The sequence below is a fragment of the Lithobates pipiens genome, unplaced genomic scaffold (genome assembly GCF_037356315.1).
Source record: "Lithobates pipiens isolate NorthernLeopardFrog02 unplaced genomic scaffold, aLitPip1_a1.2 Scaffold_23, whole genome shotgun sequence".
NCBI classification, from domain to species: Eukaryota; Metazoa; Chordata; class Amphibia; order Anura; family Ranidae; genus Lithobates; species Lithobates pipiens.
This window is the reverse complement of record NW_027507785.1, coordinates 43,565,975-43,586,230: the sequence shown is the minus strand read 5'-3', so window position 1 is coordinate 43,586,230 and position 20,256 is coordinate 43,565,975. Positions and strand designations below refer to the sequence as shown.

Below are 20,256 nucleotides of genomic sequence, written 5' to 3'. Positions count from 1 at the left end.
ATATCAGACCTGCCTTTGGTGAACTGCCCATCTCTGGGTGAGGAGCTCTTTTCTTTTTCTGGTTCTTTCACTCCCTTAGCTTTTGTTGGTTAGTATCTTCTTTTTGAAGAAGGGCTGCATGCATAATAGGTGCGGGATTGTTTCTTAACCTCACAAGTTTGATGTCTGGTGTAATGGTGTGAGTCGTAATAGGATTTATGTTATTGCTGTAAAGTATTTTTTATTTTTTTTGGGTTTGAGAGCAGTTTTGCTATATTTATTTTAATTTATGTAAATATGTATATATTTATGTATATTTATATATTGTGATTTTATGCTTAATGATTGCAAGACTTTTAATAAAGAAAAATTGGGAAGAAAATGGAAAGAGTATGGCACAACTGCAAACCTACCAAGACATGGCCGTCCTCCTAAACTGACCGGGCCGGGCAAGGAGAGCATTCATCAGAGAAGAGCCAAGAGGTCCATGGTAACTCTGGAGGAGCTGCAGAGATCCACAGCTCAGGGGGGAGAATCTGTCCACAGGACAACTATTAGTCGTCTCTCCACAAATCTGCCCTTTATGGAAGAGTGACAAGAAGAAAGACATTGGAGAAAGAAAGTCATAAGAAGTCCTGTTTGTAGTTTGTGAGAAGCCATGTGGGGGAGGGGGCAGCAAACATGTGGAAGAAGGTGATCTGGTCAGAGGAGACCAAAATTCAACTTTATGGCCTAAAAGAAAAATGTTATGTGTGGGGAAACTAACACTGCCCATCCCCCTGAACACACCATCCCCACCGTGAGACATGGCGGTGGCAGCATCATGTGGTGGGGATGGTTTTCTTCAGCAGGGACAGGGAAGCTGGTCAGAGTTGATGGGAAGATGGATGGAGACAAATACAGGACAATCTTAGAAGAAAACCTGTTAGGGTGCAAAAGACTTGAGACCGGGGCGGAGGTTCCCCTTCCAGCAGGACAACGACCCGAAACATCCAGCCAGAGCTACAATGGAATGGTTTACATCAAAGCATATTCATGTGTTAGAATGGCCCAGTCACAGTCCAGACCTAAATCCCATTGAGAATCTGTGGCAAGACTTGAAAATTGCTGATCACAGACGCTCTCCATCCAATCTGACAGAGCTTGAGATATTTTACAAAGAAGAAGAATGGGCAGAAATGTCCTCTCTAGATGTGCAAAGCTGGTAGAGACACCCCCAAAAAGACTTGTAGAGAAAGGGGGTTCTACAAAGTATTGACTCCGGGGGGCGCCATACAAATGCCCCTCCCCCCCCACACTTTTCACATATTTATTTGTATCATTTATAATTTTCCTTCCACTTCACAATTATGTGACACTTTGTGTTGGTCCATCACATAAAATCCCAATAAAATACATTTATGTTTTTGGTTGTAACATGAGAAAAATGTGGGAAATGGGTATAAATACTGTAACTTTGGATTTTATGCTGAGAGATTTTTATGCCAGTTTGTCAAAATACTTTTTTAATTTGTTATGCCTGTGAAGTTTCTCATCCATCCAGATGGAGGTAGATCTACCCTGTTTCCCCTAAAATAAGACCTAGCGTGATTGTCGGTGTTGGCTGCAATATAAGCCCTACTCTGTTTTCTCAAAAATAAGCCCTACCCTGAAGAGAAGACCTACAAGGACTTTAGCTAGGGCTTATTTGAGGGGTAGGGCTTTTATTGTAGCCATCACCGACAATCACACTAGGTCTTATTTTAGGGGAAACAGGGTAGTAGTATCACATTTAACTGGAATTGTTCTGTAAAGGTGAAAACGTTTTGTAGCTTCTCCACTTCTTCAGTTCTAATGAGTGTCCGGAGGATCCCCCCAACATTTATATTCACACAGATCACACAGACACATCCATCCAATCACCATGGAATGTGTTAAGACAGATGTCGATTGCTCAATAACAAGGTGGGAAGTGTGAAAGTTGTTGAGCTCCCGATGCTCTAATTACATAATCCCATCTTTGCTGTCAGAAGGTCTGCATAGGTGTTATTCATTCAATTTACATGGCAAATCCTCGGGGTATGGTTGTTAAATTGGGGGAGCTAAACACTAACCACTCAACAACTAAATGGACCGACATAGGAGGAACAATTCTGGAGGTGACCTGCGCTGGGCTCTCGGGGGACCAGGGGTGGACTGACAACTCGTGGGGCCCCCGGGCAATAGGAGATTATGGGGCCCCAAGGCAATCCAAGATTATGGGGCCACACGGTATACAATTACACATAACACAGTATACACAGACAGGTTTCTATTGGCTGAGAAGGTACTGGAGAGGCGGGGCAACTATAATCTCAGGATTTTTAGACCAAAAGGATGTCGGTAAGGGACATTTCAGAGACAGATGTAAAAAAAAAAACACAGATTTTTCCATACTGTCCCTGTTTTTACTGAGGCTGGCAACCCTGATGGGGCCCCCTAGTGGCTCGGGGCCCCCGAGTAGCCCAATGGTCAGTCCGCCCCTGCGGGGGACAGTGACATCAGAGCTGGACGTTCAGTAAGTGACTGAGATCCGAGACCTGCTACTCGTGGTCCATTTATCTCTCCTGGCAATGCTGCCTCCGGTTGACCATGTGTGGAGGAGGGAGAGTGGCCCTGGGGAGAGGCATCTGGAGGTTATCACTGAGACTTCCCCTTATTTATATCTGGTCTGATCTCCCCTCACCCACCTACCGATCTCCCCCAGCCTGTGTGCCAGCTATATGGGGCCCGGGCCTGGCATCTCTCTGTAAACTGTCTATAGGAGCCTCAGAGGTCCCTGTGTACTGTCTACAGAGGCTCCAGAGATACCTGTGTACGTCTATGGGGTCTTGGAGATCCCCGTGTACTGTCTATATGGGTCCTACAGATCCCTGTGTACCATCTATAGGGGCCCCGGAGCCACCTGTGTACTGTCTATAGTCAGGGCTGGACTGGGACAGAAATTTGGCCCTGGACTTCATCCAGACCGGCCCACTTACATTTTGAGTGTCCCATCAGCACTCCCTTACATCAGAGTGTCCTATTACCAGCCCCCTTACATCAGAGTGTCCCATCGGCAGCCCCCTTACATCAGAGTGTCCCATCACCAGCCCCCTTACATCAGAGTGTGCCATGAGCAGCCCCCTTACATCAGAGTGTGCCATGAGCAGCCCCCTTACATCAGAGTGTCCCATCAGCAGCCCCCTTACATCAGAGTGTCCCATCAGCAGCCCCCTTACATCAGAGTGTCCCATCAGCAGCCCCCTTACATCAGAGTGTCCCGTCAGCAGCCCCCTTACATCAGAGTGGCCCATCAGCACCCCCTTACATCAGAGTGTCCCGTCACCAGCCCCCTTACATCAGAGTGGCCCACTGAGCCATCGGCCCACCGGGAAACTCCCTGTAGTCCCGATGGCCAGTACATGCCTGTCTATAGTGGCCCTGGAGCTCCCAGTGTACTGTCTATAGTGGCCCTGGAGTAAAGTGACCAGATTTTTAAAATGAAATCCAGGGACATTTTTTTTTCTTTTTTTTACTGGCAATGGTGCCAATCAGCGACTCTCTGCCCATCACCACTGCCCACCTCACAGCCTGTCAAGTCTTACTCTCCAGGCTCTGGCTACTACTGGGTGGGGAGCGGAGGAAGATCGCTCCGCCAGGGAAGGCAAGGAGATAAGCAGGCAGGCGGCTGGCCGGGACTTGAGTCAAGGCAGAAGAACATGTGAGCAGAGCTGAATGGGCATGTGCCCGAAACTGAAGAAATATTCCCTCCGCTCCGACCAGCACATGATCATCAGAAAGGGGCACAGATAATGGAAAAAAAATACACCCCCTAAGCTAGTAAGAGTGGCGGAGCGGAGGTGTGTAATTCTGATTTTTTTTTTTTTTTTTTTTATTCTGCACTGACTGTCTTTGAAATTGCCCCAGTCCCTGTTCAAATCCAATCCGGGGACAAAACCAGGGACAGACTTGGTCCGGGGACAGTGTCCTTAATCCGGGGACTGTCCCCGGAAACCAGGGATGTCTGGTCGCCCTACCCTGGAGCTCCCAGTGTACTGTCTATAGCATTTCCCTTTACATCAGAACCTGCAGAGTATCTCCTACCCTGTAAGGGGTAACCCTGTGGACTTTGATATAAAGGGGATTTCTGTATACTCTGGTGTAAGGGAGAAATCTGTGGACTCTGATGTAAGGGATAACTTTGTGGACTCTGATGTAAGGGATAACTTTGTGGACTCTGATCTAAGGGAGAACTTTGTGGACTTTTATGTAAAGGGGAACTTTGTGGACTTTTATGTAAAGGGGAACTCTGTGGACTCTAATGTAAGGGAGAACTTTGTGGACTCTGATGTAAGGCGGAACTTTGTGGACTTTTATGTAAAGGGGAACTCTGTATACTCTGGTGTAAAGGAGAACTTTGTGGACTCTGATGTAAAGGGGAACTCTGTGAAGTGAGATGTAAAGAGGAGTTCTGTGGACTTTTTTTTGTATGGGTGGGGAGGGGCTCTGGTGACCAGAGACCCCCTTACATCAGAGTTCCCCTTTACACCAGAGTCTGCAGAATTCTCCCTTACATCAGAGTTCTCCTTTACATCAGAGTCCACAGTGTTGGCTGCTGGGGCATGAAGGAATGACTTGCATGGCTCTGATCACTATTTCAAAATGAGGAATCCTCTTGTTTTTGGTACATGTGATCTGTCCTGGCAATGCTGCCTCCGGTGGACCATGTGTGGGGGAGGGAGAGTGGCCCTGGGGAGAGGCATCTGGGGGCTTTACAAGGACGTTGAATACCTTCTGTTGTAAGAAGAGTTTACTGCTATGCATTGATTTGGTTGGAGGGATTTTTAAACCCTTTATTCCCTTCTAACCACAACCTGTTTGGTTATCTGATTTACAAGACACAAAGGTGAACCCCCGGAATACAATCCGTGTATACAGGATAAGATACAAGAAATTCTCGCTCACACTCAGGTCGTAGGTCGGGTTGATCTGATGGTAAACTCCCGACTCCGAGAACTTGTAATTATCTTCTAACACCGGCGGCTGGTAAAAGTCCTGCAGGATACTAAGGAGGCATCTTCTGTCCCAGTCGTCGGTGACGCGACCTCCGTAATTAATCTCACCGGCTGTGTAACGTAGAACCTGCCGCACAAAACACAATTACCTCCTCGCACTGCTGCACGAGATCTGTGATATTTGGACAGGCGAGATGATGCCACATAGAAAGGGCCGTCCCTTTCCTCCTCACCTTGTATGGGATGTCGGTGTACTCCTCCAGAAACATCCGCAGCTGGGAGATGCAGATCCTCAGATCGCCGTCCGTGAATTCGTAAGGGATATTGAATCCCAGCGGACCGAACTTCCGTCTTTCTATAGTGCTGCCGTGGAACAGACAAAGAGATAGCAGCAGGGCCTTGTGCTCCGGAGCCTGTAGGGAGAGTAGGAGCGTGGTCAGGACGAGGCGGGGGGTGGTACACAAGGACAGGGCAGGACTTAGGGTGGTGGGGGGGCCCCTGGGCTTGAGTCACTTTTGGGCCCTACCTTCTATACATTACCATATTTATGGGCGAATAACACACACCCCAAGTTTAAGAGGGAAGTTTAACGTAAAAAAAAACTTACATTTAAAACGCCCATCAATGCAGCCTCGTCATTGTAGTCTTGAAGTTTAAAAATGGTGCCACCAAGATACAGAGTCCTGCGTATCTTGACGGCTCTCCTGTCCTCTTGGTAGCTCTTGGCGCCTCTTGGGTCTTCTCACACTCCCGAGCGGAGCCGAGTGTACTCGGCTCGGCTCACAGTTATGCCCATTCCCTTTGTTATGTCCATCATAGGGTGGAACTGGGCGTGACTGTGAGCAGAGTACACTCGGCTATGTATCTTGACGGGGGGCCCCCTATTGGGTGGGGCCCATGGGCTTGAGCCCAGTCAAGCCCAATGGTAAGTCCTGCCCTGGAGAAGACCCAAGAGGCGTCAAGAGCTACCAAGAGGACAGGAGAGCCGTCAAGATACGCAGGACTCTGTATCTTGGTGGCACCATTTTTAAACTTCAAGACTGCAATGACGAGGCTGCATTGATGGGCGTTTAAATGTAAGTTTTTTTATGTTAAACTTCCCTCTTAAACTTGGGGTGCGTGTTATTCGCCCATAAATATGGTAATGTATAGAAGGTAGGGCCCAAAAGTGACTCAAGCCCAGGGGCCCCCACCACCCTAAGTCCTGCCCTGGTCGTCTCACAGTCCCGAGCGGAGCCGAGTGTACTCGGCTCGGCTCACAGTTATGCCCATTCCCTTTGTTATGTCCATCATAGGGTGGGACTGGGCGTGACTGTGAGCGGAGTACACTCGGCTATGTATCTTGGCGGGGGCCCCCTATTGGGTGGGGCCCATGGGCTTGAGCCCAGTCAAGCCCAATGGTAAGTCCTGCCCTGCACAAGGATGGTTGGTGATTGTATTAGTCTTAAAATATTACAGACGTTATAAGACTTGGAAATTTAGATTAGGAAAGTTCTCGGGATTTAGACTTTTATATAATTGGCTATGGATCTACCAGGGGAAGATCTTCATTGTGTTTGAGTTGTTCTTGATCCTAGGGAAGCTGACCTTATTGGGCCATACCACTCAATACTCTGACTTTAGGGTGTGGTGGTCCTGGACTTTTAGGCTCCTCAACAGCCTCTTCTATCTCTAAGCCCTTGTACACACGGTCGGAGATTTCGCCAACCAAATCCGTCGGATTTTGCCCGTCGGATCTTGTCCGAAACTGTTGCATACACACGGTCGGACAAAGTTGTCGAAAAATCCGATCTTTCAGAACGTGATGACGTAATTTCGTTATGACAGGACTATGTTCAGGCTAGTAGCCAATAGCTTTGATGTAGGAATTTGATCTGAGCATGCGTGGCACTTTTGTCCGATCGGAATTCTCTACACATGATCGGAGTATGTCCTATCGGACCAGTTTGTCGGAAAATATTTCCAACAAGTTGGAAAATTTGGTCCGACGGATATTCTCGGTGGAAACAGTCCGATGCAGACACAGTCGGATTATCCGACAACACGGTCCGATAGGACACATTCCAACGGATTCTCCGACCGTGTGTACGGGGGCTTAGGCTCCTCAACAGCTTCTTCTATCTCTCAGTGAATCTATTGGTGAGTAGACATGTGCAATTCGTTTCGGGTCTGGACTAGTTTTTGGTTATTCGGAGATTCGGAAGCATCCAAATCTCCAAATGAATTAGTAACGCATTTTGTTGAAATTTGTTTAGCGTTGTTTCATATGTCCATTTTCAAACAAAATCTAGATTTTAAGAACAATTTGAATCGGTCGAAAATTGACTGACGAAAAAAAAATAAAAATAAAAGGGGTAGGTTGCGCTAAGGAACTTATGAGCGAATCCACATAAAATATAAAAAAGGAAAGTAGGTAAGAGCTGCCTCTATTACTATCCACCTGGTGGGGTGGAAAATGTTAGATAAAGGAGTGCTATGAATAGATCTGGCGCTATACCTGTGTATCAGAAACTTAATTAATGTGCTAAATTAAATTTGAAATTGTTACATTAATCCGGTGTGTAAGAGTTGGTGTGCAATATATTAGTGTTGGGATAAAGTATAAAATATAAACTGTAGGTGGGAAGTAAAAACTCAAAAATATATGTGTATAAATTGTTAAAAATTTACCAGCATGCTGGCTGGAAAATAAAGTATTGTCTCAGGTGCGATAAACCTAAATGGGTGATTACCTTATGCACTCTTAATCACATGAGTACCTTAAATATGTGAACTACTTAATAATTCAGGTAAAAATATTACATGTAAATATGAACCATAAACATAATACAATTGTGCACAAATGTGACAAATAAAATCTATGCGTGCAATACTAAAATGTACAATAAATCCGTGATAAATATCAATACCCCACGTGAAACATGCCAAATATTACGAGTGAAAAAAGAAAAAGGAAATAAATTTAAAAGGAGGTGAAAAAATTCCAGAAATAGAATAAAATAAAATAAAATAAAAATGAAAAATAAAAAATATTAAAAATAAAAATAAAGGATTTTTTTTAGGTATTTGTCCCAAGTAATAAAAATATAAAAATGTGTACAAAGAGAAAAAAAGGGGGAGTAAAAAAGAAGCAAAAAAGCACAGTCTCTGATGCAGTGCAGTTAATGGGGGATTTCCCGTAGATACAGGAGGGGATGTGATGGATCCAAACAACTAATCTTCATGCATTGTGGGCACTTATAGGATGTACTCTCACCAGAAAAATAACCCCATCCGGGGTGGATCAGCCTTCACAGTATAAGCTACCGTGTCGCTCTCTGGCTTGCTTCAGATAGGCTGTTGAGGATCCCTCGTTATTTCCAGGTGGAGTGTGCCTCAGTATATATATTGAAAGAGAGGACCATACATAGTGTGATACTGTATAAATCACTTTATTAAGAAGATACTAAAAATTACTCACACTTTTGAAAGAAGAAAATGGCTTGAATAAATGCAGTATAAAGGTGCAGTGTGAAAGGTATGGAAGCTGCTGAGAGCGTTCCGTTCGTCTTCCACGCCGTAGTGTAAAGGTACAGTGTTAAAGGTAGGAAAGCTGCTGAGAGCGTTCCGTTCGTCTTCCACGCCGACTGTATTGGAAGTGTGTATTCGATAGGCCACGCCCTACGCGTTTCGTCACTGGGACGTCATCCGGAGCGGCCATCTTTACACACCTCACGCTCTTTATAGGACACAATACACCTATCGCGCATGCGCGGACGACCGCCGCCATTTTTGCTGTGGGAATGCCCATATGTCAAATAGAGCGCGGTGGTGATTGTGTTCCTATAACTATCCTACATAGTGTTCTGCCGTTTTTAGCCCGCTGTTGGATTTTATATATACAGAGCTTATATGTGTATGTATTTGTTAATAAACAGTTACTCTGCTTACTTAAAACCAAATATAGATTACACATAAATATGGTGAATACAGATTGCAATTGAAAACCCATAATAAAGAGTCCATGATAAAAAATACAAATAGGTGACATTAATTGCAATTGAAAACCAATAATAAAAGCAATGGTAGAAGATAATGGTAAAAACATACAAATAGGCGACATTAATAATAGCGTACTATAAAAATGGACCATACTATAAGATGTTATTCTAAATGATCAGTGGTGGCAATAAGCGGATAAGATTTGGATTTTTGTTATGTAATGTGGAGGGAAAGAAAGATATATGATAAAAACCTATGTATGTAAAAATAGCTGGGAAAATTAAGATCAATTTAAATAAAATAAAATTGGGAATAAATTGAAGATGAGATAAAATTAACATGAATGAAAATCAGAATGAGCTATGGGAATTGGTAATAAAAATTGAAGGATATGTAAAAAAATATAACTTGGTGTAAGATGTTTTATAGCTACGTAAATATATGTATCCAAAAAAGAGGGATATTTTAATGGTTGAGTATGCCCTTCTTTGATTGTTATTTTTCTGGTTGAAATGATGGTTTGGAATATTCATTGGTTGAATAGATAACATTCGACCCTCGACATTCGACCCTCTGTGCTGTAATTACTATTCGACCCATATTTCTATGCTTATTTTTTCTCAATGATAATATAAGCGAAAATATACTCTTGTAGTATTGGCTTGTAGGCAACATTCGATCCTAATTATTATAGACTACATTCGACCCCAGAATGTTATAAACTGTATTCGATCAGGAGTTTAGCACTGAATAGTGTTATTTTCGATAATCGTGTGGATGGGGTTGTATTCAAAATTAAAATAAAATTTAAATGTGAGGACTTTGTGTAAAAATAAATTAAAAAATTAAAAAATTAATTAATTTATTAAAATTTAAAATTAAATTAAAAATTAAAAATTGGTTAAAAAACAGTTCAGATCCAGGTCTATGTTCATTCCTGCTGGATGTAAACTTTCTAAATTAAAAATCCACTTTGTTTCATTCTGTGAAATCTTTTTAGTCATGTCTTCGCCTCTCCAGTGTCCCTTCACTTTGTCAATGGCATAAAAAATCATTTGATTGGGATCTTGGTTATGAAAATCTCTAAAATGCCGCGAGACACTATGTTTGTCGTATCCCTTCTTAATGTTTTTAATGTGTTCGCCAATTCTTATATGTAGTTCCCGTGTTGTTCTGCCTACATATTGTTTGCGGCACGGGCATTCTATGACGTATGTCACATGCGTGCTCTTACAGGAAATCAATTCTTTTATAAGGAATGATCTTCCATTGGTGACTGACATGAATTTAGTGGTTTTCCTTTGGGTTTTTTTGCTTTTACGACATGGGAGACATTGTCCACACTTGAAGAAACCTTTTAGATGTTTACTGATTGTTATATATCGTGGAGGGTCGATCGTGTTTTTAACCAATTTATTTCTTAGATTGGGGGCCTTCTTGTAAATGAACGCAGGATTATTAGGTAATAATTTCTTTAGCGTTTCGTCTGTTTTAAGAATTGGCCAGTGTGTTTTTATAATCTTTTCTATTTGTTTATGGTGTCTGCTAAAACCTGTAAGGAAGGCCATTTCTATATTGTTCTTGTTTCTGGCAAGAAATTATTACCTAATAATCCTGCGTTCATTTACAAGAAGGCCCCCAATCTAAGAAATAAATTGGTTAAAAACACGATCGACCCTCCACGATATATAACAATCAGTAAACATCTAAAAGGTTTCTTCAAGTGTGGACAATGTCTCCCATGTCGTAAAAGCAAAAAAACCCAAAGGAAAACCACTAAATTCATGTCAGTCACCAATGGAAGATCATTCCTTATAAAAGAATTGATTTCCTGTAAGAGCACGCATGTGACATACGTCATAGAATGCCCGTGCCGCAAACAATATGTAGGCAGAACAACACGGGAACTACATATAAGAATTGGCGAACACATTAAAAACATTAAGAAGGGATACGACAAACATAGTGTCTCGCGGCATTTTAGAGATTTTCATAACCAAGATCCCAATCAAATGATTTTTTATGCCATTGACAAAGTGAAGGGACACTGGAGAGGCGAAGACTTGACTAAAAAGATTTCACAGAATGAAACAAAGTGGATTTTTAATTTAGAAAGTTTACATCCAGCAGGAATGAACATAGACCTGGATCTGAACTGTTTTTTAACCAATTTTTAATTTTTAATTTAATTTTAAATTTTAATAAATTAATTAATTTTTTAATTTTTTAATTTATTTTTACACAAAGTCCTCACATTTAAATTTTATTTTAATTTTGAATACAACCCCATCCACACGATTATCGAAAATAACACTATTCAGTGCTAAACTCCTGATCGAATACAGTTTATAACATTCTGGGGTCGAATGTAGTCTATAATAATTAGGATCGAATGTTGCCTACAAGCCAATACTACAAGAGTATATTTTCGCTTATATTATCATTGAGAAAAAATAAGCATAGAAATATGGGTCGAATAGTAATTACAGCACAGAGGGTCGAATGTCGAGGGTCGAATGTTATCTATTCAACCAATGAATATTCCAAACCATCATTTCAACCAGAAAAATAACAATCAAAGAAGGGCATACTCAACCATTAAAATATCCCTCTTTTTTGGATACATATATTTACGTAGCTATAAAACATCTTACACCAAGTTATATTTTTTTACATATCCTTCAATTTTTATTACCAATTCCCATAGCTCATTCTGATTTTCATTCATGTTAATTTTATCTCATCTTCAATTTATTCCCAATTTTATTTTATTTAAATTGATCTTAATTTTCCCAGCTATTTTTACATACATAGGTTTTTATCATATATCTTTCTTTCCCTCCACATTACATAACAAAAATCCAAATCTTATCCGCTTATTGCCACCACTGATCATTTAGAATAACATCTTATAGTATGGTCCATTTTTATAGTACGCTATTATTAATGTCGCCTATTTGTATGTTTTTACCATTATCTTCTACCATTGCTTTTATTATTGGTTTTCAATTGCAATTAATGTCACCTATTTGTATTTTTTATCATGGATTCTTTATTATGGGTTTTTAATTGCAATCTGTATTCACCATATTTATGTGTAATCTATATTTGGTTTTAAGTAAGCAGAGTAACTGTTTATTAACAAATACATACACATATAAGCTCTGTATATATAAAATCCAACAGCGGGCTAAAAACGGCAGAACACTATGTAGGATAGTTATAGGAACACAATCACCACCGCGCTCTATTTGACATATGGGCATTCCCACAGCAAAAATGGCGGCGGTCGTCCGCGCATGCGCGATAGGTGTATTGTGTCCTATAAAGAGCGTGAGGTGTGTAAAGATGGCCGCTCCGGATGACGTCCCAGTGACGAAACGCGTAGGGCGTGGCCTATCGAATACACACTTCCAATACAGTCGGCGTGGAAGACGAACGGAACGCTCTCAGCAGCTTCCATACCTTTCACACTGCACCTTTATACTGCATTTATTCAAGCCATTTTCTTCTTTCAAAAGTGTGAGTAATTTTTAGTATCTTCTTAATAAAGTGATTTATACAGTATCACACTATGTATGGTCCTCTCTTTCAATATATATACTGAGGCACACTCCACCTGGAAATAACGAGGGATCCTCAACAGCCTATCTGAAGCAAGCCAGAGAGCGACACGGTAGCTTATACTGTGAAGGCTGATCCACCCCGGATGGGGTTATTTTTCTGGTGAGAGTACATCCTATAAGTGCCCACAATGCATGAAGATTAGTTGTTTGGATCCATCACATCCCCTCCTGTATCTACGGGAAATCCCCCATTAACTGCACTGCATCAGAGACTGTGCTTTTTTGCTTCTTTTTTACTCCCCCTTTTTTTCTCTTTGTACACATTTTTATATTTTTATTACTTGGGACAAATACCTAAAAAAAATCCTTTATTTTTATTTTTAATATTTTTTATTTTTCATTTTTATTTTATTTTATTTTATTCTATTTCTGGAATTTTTTCACCTCCTTTTAAATTTATTTCCTTTTTCTTTTTTCACTCGTAATATTTGGCATGTTTCACGTGGGGTATTGATATTTATCACGGATTTATTGTACATTTTAGTATTGCACGCATAGATTTTATTTGTCACATTTGTGCACAATTGTATTATGTTTATGGTTCATATTTACATGTAATATTTTTACCTGAATTATTAAGTAGTTCACATATTTAAGGTACTCATGTGATTAAGAGTGCATAAGGTAATCACCCATTTAGGTTTATCGCACCTGAGACAATACTTTATTTTCCAGCCAGCATGCTGGTAAATTTTTAACAATTTATACACATATATTTTTGAGTTTTTACTTCCCACCTACAGTTTATATTTTATACTTTATCCCAACACTAATATATTGCACACCAACTCTTACACACCGGATTAATGTAACAATTTCAAATTTAATTTAGCACATTAATTAAGTTTCTGATACACAGGTATAGCGCCAGATCTATTCATAGCACTCCTTTATCGAAAATTGACTGACGGTCCGAATTCTATTTGAAGAATAACTGGTTGCTAATGAGAGCGTGCAGGTCCTTAACAACCGATGACTCCTCATCAGCTGTCACTGCGAACCCCCGAAATCCATACCAAATCCTTATCCAAGCATTCTGTGTGCCCTCCCATCACTTGTGAACCATACCAGGCAAAATGGGTAGAGGGGTGCTTTGGGGTACCAAAGCACCTTGTCCCCATGTTGATGAGGACAAAGGCCTCTTCCCACAAGGAGGCCCCCAGATCCCGGCTCCCCATGTGAATCTGGTATAGATTTTAAGTGGAAAGTAAAATAAATGGCATGGTCCCCCCCAAAAGATCCATACCAGAACCTTTTTTTCGAGTATACAGCACGGCAGGCCAGGAAAGGAGGGGGGGAGTGCCCCCCCAAACAATACCAGGCTCGCTTGTCCGTCCCCCCCCTTACTGGCCTGCCGGGTCCGCTATGGATTTTGAGAGGACCCCACTCCATTCTTTTTTCAGAATTTTAATTTGCCGGCAATTCTGTTTACATTCAGCTGTCAGCGGGGAAGCCCGCTGACAGCTGAGGGGTCATCGGTTGTTAAAGTGACTGTAAAGCTTTGTTTTTTTGTTATTTTTTAAAATAACAAACATGTAATACTTACCTCCTCCGTTTAAGGGTTTTGCAAAAAAATGGCCCCCGATCCTCATTTTTTGGGGTCCCCCCCACGGCGCTCCTGGCTCTTCTTCTCGCGTTCCCCCCACGGAGAGCAGCTTTCCATGGGGGCACTTGTGTGGGCACGCTCCCAAGTCCTGCTGCTGCGTCCATTGACACAGACAGCAGGACTCTGCCCCGTCCCCTGGCTCCCGTGTCCCTGGATTTGATTGACAGCAGTGGGAGCCAATGGCTATCAATCTATCCAATGAGGACCCCGAGACAGTGGCTGGAGCTGCTATGCTCGTTCCCATTGCTGGAACAATAAGGCTGATGACCTTGTAGCAGGCCAAGCACTTACTTTCTTGCAGTCATTTAGTTCTGCATCAGTCAAGCTTAGGTAGGTGCGTAGGAGATTGGCTTTCACCCCACGTGGAGGCTCAATGGTCAGCTTAGAGCCGTTCTGTAATATGGACACTGGGAACTGGTTACTGGGCATACTGGTCAGCCAGACTCGGAAATCCCGATGGACCTACAGAATAGAGAAGCTTGCATTATCACTCATGAGCCTGCACAATGGTTGGAGTAAAATAGGGATGTAGAAACAGGAACTTACTTTATCAGGGTCAATATTCTCTATCAGCCTCTCTAGGGAGGGCATCCAGCTGGGGGCGAGGTGGCAGTTCTGGAAAAATACCCACTTCCCCCTCTCCATAGCGTTCCTCATCATGGCTTCTGCCCGAGGACCCTGCAGGAAGGAAGACAATCCTGGAGACTCTTTTACTGCAAAAAGTACAATATGTCTGAAAATAGATGACTATATGAATGATCTGGGGGGCAATATTAAATGTTCACTGGGTGAAGCTCACTGAGAAGTGGAAGGGGCACTTACCTGTCCTTGGCCCAGAGATATGGCACTAAGTTTCTTGGAGAACCTCATTTCTTCTGCAAACTTGTAGAGATCAGCAGCCGGGTCAGTACCAGGAGAAAGGATGAAGATGAGTGGAGTGACAGGAGAGGATTCGTGGAATACGGCGCTCAGGTCTGCCGTCTAATTGAGAAGAAGGATGAGCGTGAACACAATTATTCCACCTCTGCACGACGATCAATATCTGACCTCTGCAAGGTGATCAATCTGCAGTACCTGCGGCTCTATGAACCTCTGTCCCAGCTGATGACACACGTAGTCCTGCATGGCATTGGTCACTTTGTCTCCTCGCAGACAGCGCAAAATCAGAATCTTCTGGAAGGCGTCCAGAGACTGCTCCAAACCCCCCGGGAGGCCCTCTCTGGAAAAAAGAAACACAACACGTTATACAACCCAACACACACCTTGGATGAGTGGTTGGTCCAATCTATATCTGGAGTCTAAAGCTGGCTACATACACTACAGGCTGACGGTACAACATATGCACAATATGCCTATAGATTCACCAACAAATGTGAAGAGTAAGAGGCTCTCTAGACCAGACATTCTCAACTGGGTTCTGTGGAACTCAAGGATTCCTCCAGAGTTTGCTAAGAGTTCTTTGGGCGGTAGCTGAATCTCATCCCATTTGATGGTGCCTGCATAGCTACAGGACCACAACACCAATGATCTTTTTAGTCATCTGTAATGGGGGCATTCTTCCCATTGACTACCAATGTACAGAACATTCTTCCCATTGATCACCAATGTAAGGAACATTCTTCCCACTGATCACCAATGTAAGGAACATTCTTCCCACTGATCACCAATGTAAGGAACATTCTTCCCACTGATCACCAATGTAAGGAACATTCTTCTCACTGATCACCAATGTAAGGAACATTCTTCTCACTGACCACCAATGTAAGGAACATTCTTCTCACTGATCACCAATGTAAGGAACATTCTTCCCACTGATCACCAATGTAAGGAACATTCTTCTCACTGATCACCAATGTAAGGAACATTCTTCTCACTGATCACCAATGTAAGGAACATTCTTCTCACTGATCACCAATGTAAGGAACATTCTTCCCACTGATCACCAATGTAAGGAACATTCTTCTCACTGATCACCAATGTAAGGAACATTCTTCTCACTGATCACCAATGTAAGGAACATTCTTCTCACTGATCACCAATGTAAGAAACATTCTTCTCACTGATCACCAATGTAAGGAACATTCTTCTCACTGATCACCAATGTAAGGAACATTCTTCCCACTGATCACCAATGTAAGGAACATTCTTCTCACTGATCACCAATGTAAGGAACATTCTTCCCACTGATCACCAATGTAAGGAACATTCTTCTCACTGATCACCAATGTAAGGAACATTCTTCCCACTGATCACCAATGTAAGGAACATTCTTCCCACTGATCACCAATGTAAGGAACATTCTTCTCACTGATCACCAATGTAAGGAACATTCTTCTCACTGACCACCAATGTAAGGAACATTCTTCTCACTGATCACCAATGTAAGGAACATTCTTCTCACTGATCACCAATGTAAGGAACATTCTTCTCACTGATCACCAATGTAAGGAACATTCTTCTCACCGATCACCAATGTAAGGAACATTCTTCTCACTGACCACCAATGTAAGGAACATTCTTCCCACCGATCACCAATGTAAGGAACATTCTTCTCACTGATCACCAATGTAAGGAACATTCTTCTCACTGATCACCAGTGTAAGGAACATTCTTCCCACCGATCACCAATGTAAGGAACATTCTTCTCACTGATCACCAATGTAAGGGACATTCTTCTCACTGATCACCAATGTAAGGGACATTCTTCTCACTGATCACCAATGTAAGGAACATTCTTCCCACTGATCACCAATGTAAGGAACATTCTTCTCACTGATCACCAATGTAAGGAACATTCTTCTCACTGATCACCAATGTGAGGAACATTCTTTTTTTTCTCCTCCAGCGTCTTGGAGCTTCCAGCTCCAAAACACTGAGGTGTGACTGGGGCCTTAGTCTCTTTCTTGCTGTAAATGGCACCAATTAAATCCTCCCTCCGGCCTTCCATTCAGTCTTGCACAGTTTTAGCGGCTTCCTCAGATTTCGCTGCACACTGAGAGCTTTTCACAAAGTGCATTAGAAGCTGCTGCAAGTCAGATAGAGCCCCGCCCCATTTCCTGGCCGGAGGACATCCAGCATCATGTTGTCTTCTCATCCCTATTGCTGTACAAGCTGAAGTTGAAATATGTCCTTACTGATGGTAAGCAGAATAGTAAAGCCTGGGAACCTCCTACTCCTTCAGCCTGACATCCTCCCATCAAGGTATTTTGATATTTGTATAACTCCTCCCCCTCTTAGGACTCACCGGTGTGGCTCAGGGCTGTCGAGGATCTTCCTGTACTCCTCACTGTATTGGGTGATTTGCTCTTTGATCTTGCTGAAGTTGCTTAGTGAATTCAGGGCTTGGATGTCCCTCCAGGCTCGCTCAGTCAGCCACTCCGAACATGGATTGTCAGCCAGAGTGGGCGCTGTACCCCCCGAGAGCAAGAAACGCCATTCATCCTGCAGAACATAACGGGGGCAATGAAGTAAAGAATTACACAAGTTAAATTACAAAAGGAGACAGTACACTTTACAATGCCATTCATTTCAATACAAGAGAGTTAGTAGGATCCTGATTTACTATCTAAAAGGAAGGGGCAAGTGATACACAAAAGGTAAAAACTGTGGAGGATGAGTTGATGGATGAGATACAAGTTCAGTTGTTGGGTGGAAGAGGGATAGGCTTCTCTGAAGAGAAGAAGGGTTTTTAGGCATCACCTAAAGGTGGACAGAGTAGGAGATAGCTGGACAGATTGAGGTAGGGATTTCTAGAGGATGGGAAAGGCTCTGGTAAAGTCCCAGAAACAAGCGTGGGAGAAGTTGATTAGAGAGCAGGTCTTAGGAGGAGTGGAGAGGACAGTTTGGGTGATACTTTGAGATGAGATTGGTGATATACTATAGCTTATAGAAGAGTTGTAGGTGGCTTTGTATTTTTGTTTTTTCGTTAGCTGATTGAAAGCCAGTGGAGGGATTGGCAGAGAGGGGTAGTGGATATTGAGTGGAGGCCAAGAGAAGGAGTGTTATAGAGGGGTGGAGGACACTGAGCAGAGGTCTGGGGGGGGGGGGGCACTGAGCATAGGCCAACGGAGGGATTGTTGGAGAGGGGTGGAGGACACTGAATGTAGGCCAGTGGAGGGATTGACAGAGAGAGGTGGTGCGGAGGTAATGAGAAAGCTAAGGAGCAGGAGGTCTTGGGAGGAATGGAGAGGTGATACTGGGTGCCATTGGAGGGATTGGCAAAAAGAGGTTGTGCACGCTAAGTAAATGCCAATGGAAGGAGTAGCAGAGAGGAGTGGTGGACACTAAGCAGAGGCCAATAGAAGAATTGGCAAAGGGGGTCGAGGACTCGGAGTGGAGGCCAATGGAGGGATTGGTGGAGAGGGGAGGTAGACAGTGAGCGGAGGCCAATGGAGGGATTGGCAAAGAGGGGTCGAGGACTCGGAGTGGAGGCCAATGGAGGGATTGGCAGAGAGGGGTGGAGGAAACTGAGTGGAGGCCAATGAAGGGATGGCATAGAGGGATGGAGGACACTGAGCGGCTGGTAAGGTGGATATGTCCAGCAGCAGACTGAAAGGAGGATAGTCTGTGTAGAGGTAGGCCAACAAGGAGGGAGTTGCAATAGTCAAGGCAAGAAGGCAATGAATTACTAACTTGGTTGTGACCTCAGTTAAGAAGCGACATATTTTGAAGATGCTTTGGAGGTGAAGGCAGAAAGATTTGGCCAGCGATTGGATACAGTGTGGAAAGCAGAGGTCAAAGTCCAGGATTACACCCTGGTATGACTGGAGGAACTGATAGTCGCATTATAGATCTTGATGGAGAGAGACATCAGAGACAATGGAAGAGTTTGTTTATTAACTTGTTTTAGAAACATTTCATTATATGAGGTGGTGTGGAATTGATACTGAAGTGGTGAGGTGAGAGGAGTAAAGAGACAGATATTGGTGTCGTCAGCACAGAGATGATATTGAAAGCCATGAGAACTTATCAACTGACCAAGGGAGGAGGTGCAGATAGAGAATAGGAGAAAGATGAAGAAGAGAGTAGAAGAGAGAGTTGTAGGTGACAATAAAGGAGCACTGAGACAGAAGGAGAACAATCAAAAAAAAAAAAAAGTTCCAAAGACCAAGGGAGTGGAGTTTTCTAAGGAGAACCAATACCGTACAAACTGAAAGTTTCCTTCCATCTGCCCCTAATGTATATAGACAGTGGATAGAGGTGGAACTGGGATATGGCATCTCACCATGTCAATGAGCCCCTTGTCCATGAGGATTCGCACACACAGCAGGAAGGAGAACATGAGTTTGTGCTTCTCGAACAGACTGCGACACACATTGCTGTACAGACTGAAGGTGAAATACGTGTTTATGTTCTCGATACGCTTCTCCACCGTTTCTGAAACAGCCAATCACAGGACAAGGTTAGAGCACTGTACATCCTTTCATACAATCCCAGTTTTATGATATAAAATAATGAGAGCTTGGCACTCTTTAAGTAAATGCAGAGGTTCCCAGCATTAGAAAAAGGCAATTCAGGGCTGTGCAGGGTCCCTTACATGTTCTCACTATATTGCTTAGAACAGTAGCTCTCAGCCTCCCTCCTCACAGGCCTCCAGCTAGCTGCAGATCACCTAACCTCTCACATTGCCACCCTGCTCTCATAGTGGCCCTCCGTGCCCCTCAACCTCTCACAGTGCCCCCTAGGCCCCCTAAAATCCCCCAGTCCTTACAGTGTCCATCAGCCTCCCACAGTACCCCCTAGCTTGTTGCAGAGCCCCCAGCCTCCTGTCCCACATTGTGCCTTCCAGCCTCCCACAGTACCCCCTAGCTTGTTGCAGAGCCACCAGCCTCCTGTCTTATATTGTGCCCTCCAATCTCCCACAGTGCCCCCTACCTTGTTCTAGACCCTCCTGCCTCCTGTCCCACATTGTGCCTTCCAGCCTCTCACAGTACTCCCTAGCTTGTTGTAGAGCCACCAGCCTCCTCCTGTCCTATATTGTGCCCTCCAATCTCCCACAGTGCCCCCTACCTTGTTGTAGAGCCTCCGGCCTCCTGTCCCACATTGTGCC

General features: G+C 43.2%; 1 protein-coding gene across 2 annotated transcripts in view; it reads right to left on the bottom strand.

Annotated features, from left to right (window-relative positions):
* Positions 1–20,256, bottom strand: part of DNAH1 (dynein axonemal heavy chain 1) — a 145,636-nt gene that overhangs the window by 21,788 nt on the left and 103,592 nt on the right. For both annotated transcript variants that reach the window (XM_077451483.1, XM_077451484.1), the window contains 8 exons: positions 19,432–19,583; positions 17,452–17,648; positions 15,282–15,426; positions 15,030–15,188; positions 14,754–14,885; positions 14,499–14,669; positions 5,228–5,407; positions 4,945–5,121 (listed from right to left, as the gene is read on the bottom strand). In XM_077451483.1, coding sequence (XP_077307609.1) covers positions 4,945–5,121; positions 5,228–5,407; positions 14,499–14,669; positions 14,754–14,885; positions 15,030–15,188; positions 15,282–15,426; positions 17,452–17,648; positions 19,432–19,583 — 1,313 coding nt within the window. The remainder of the gene's footprint in view (positions 1–4,944; positions 5,122–5,227; positions 5,408–14,498; positions 14,670–14,753; positions 14,886–15,029; positions 15,189–15,281; positions 15,427–17,451; positions 17,649–19,431; positions 19,584–20,256) is intronic.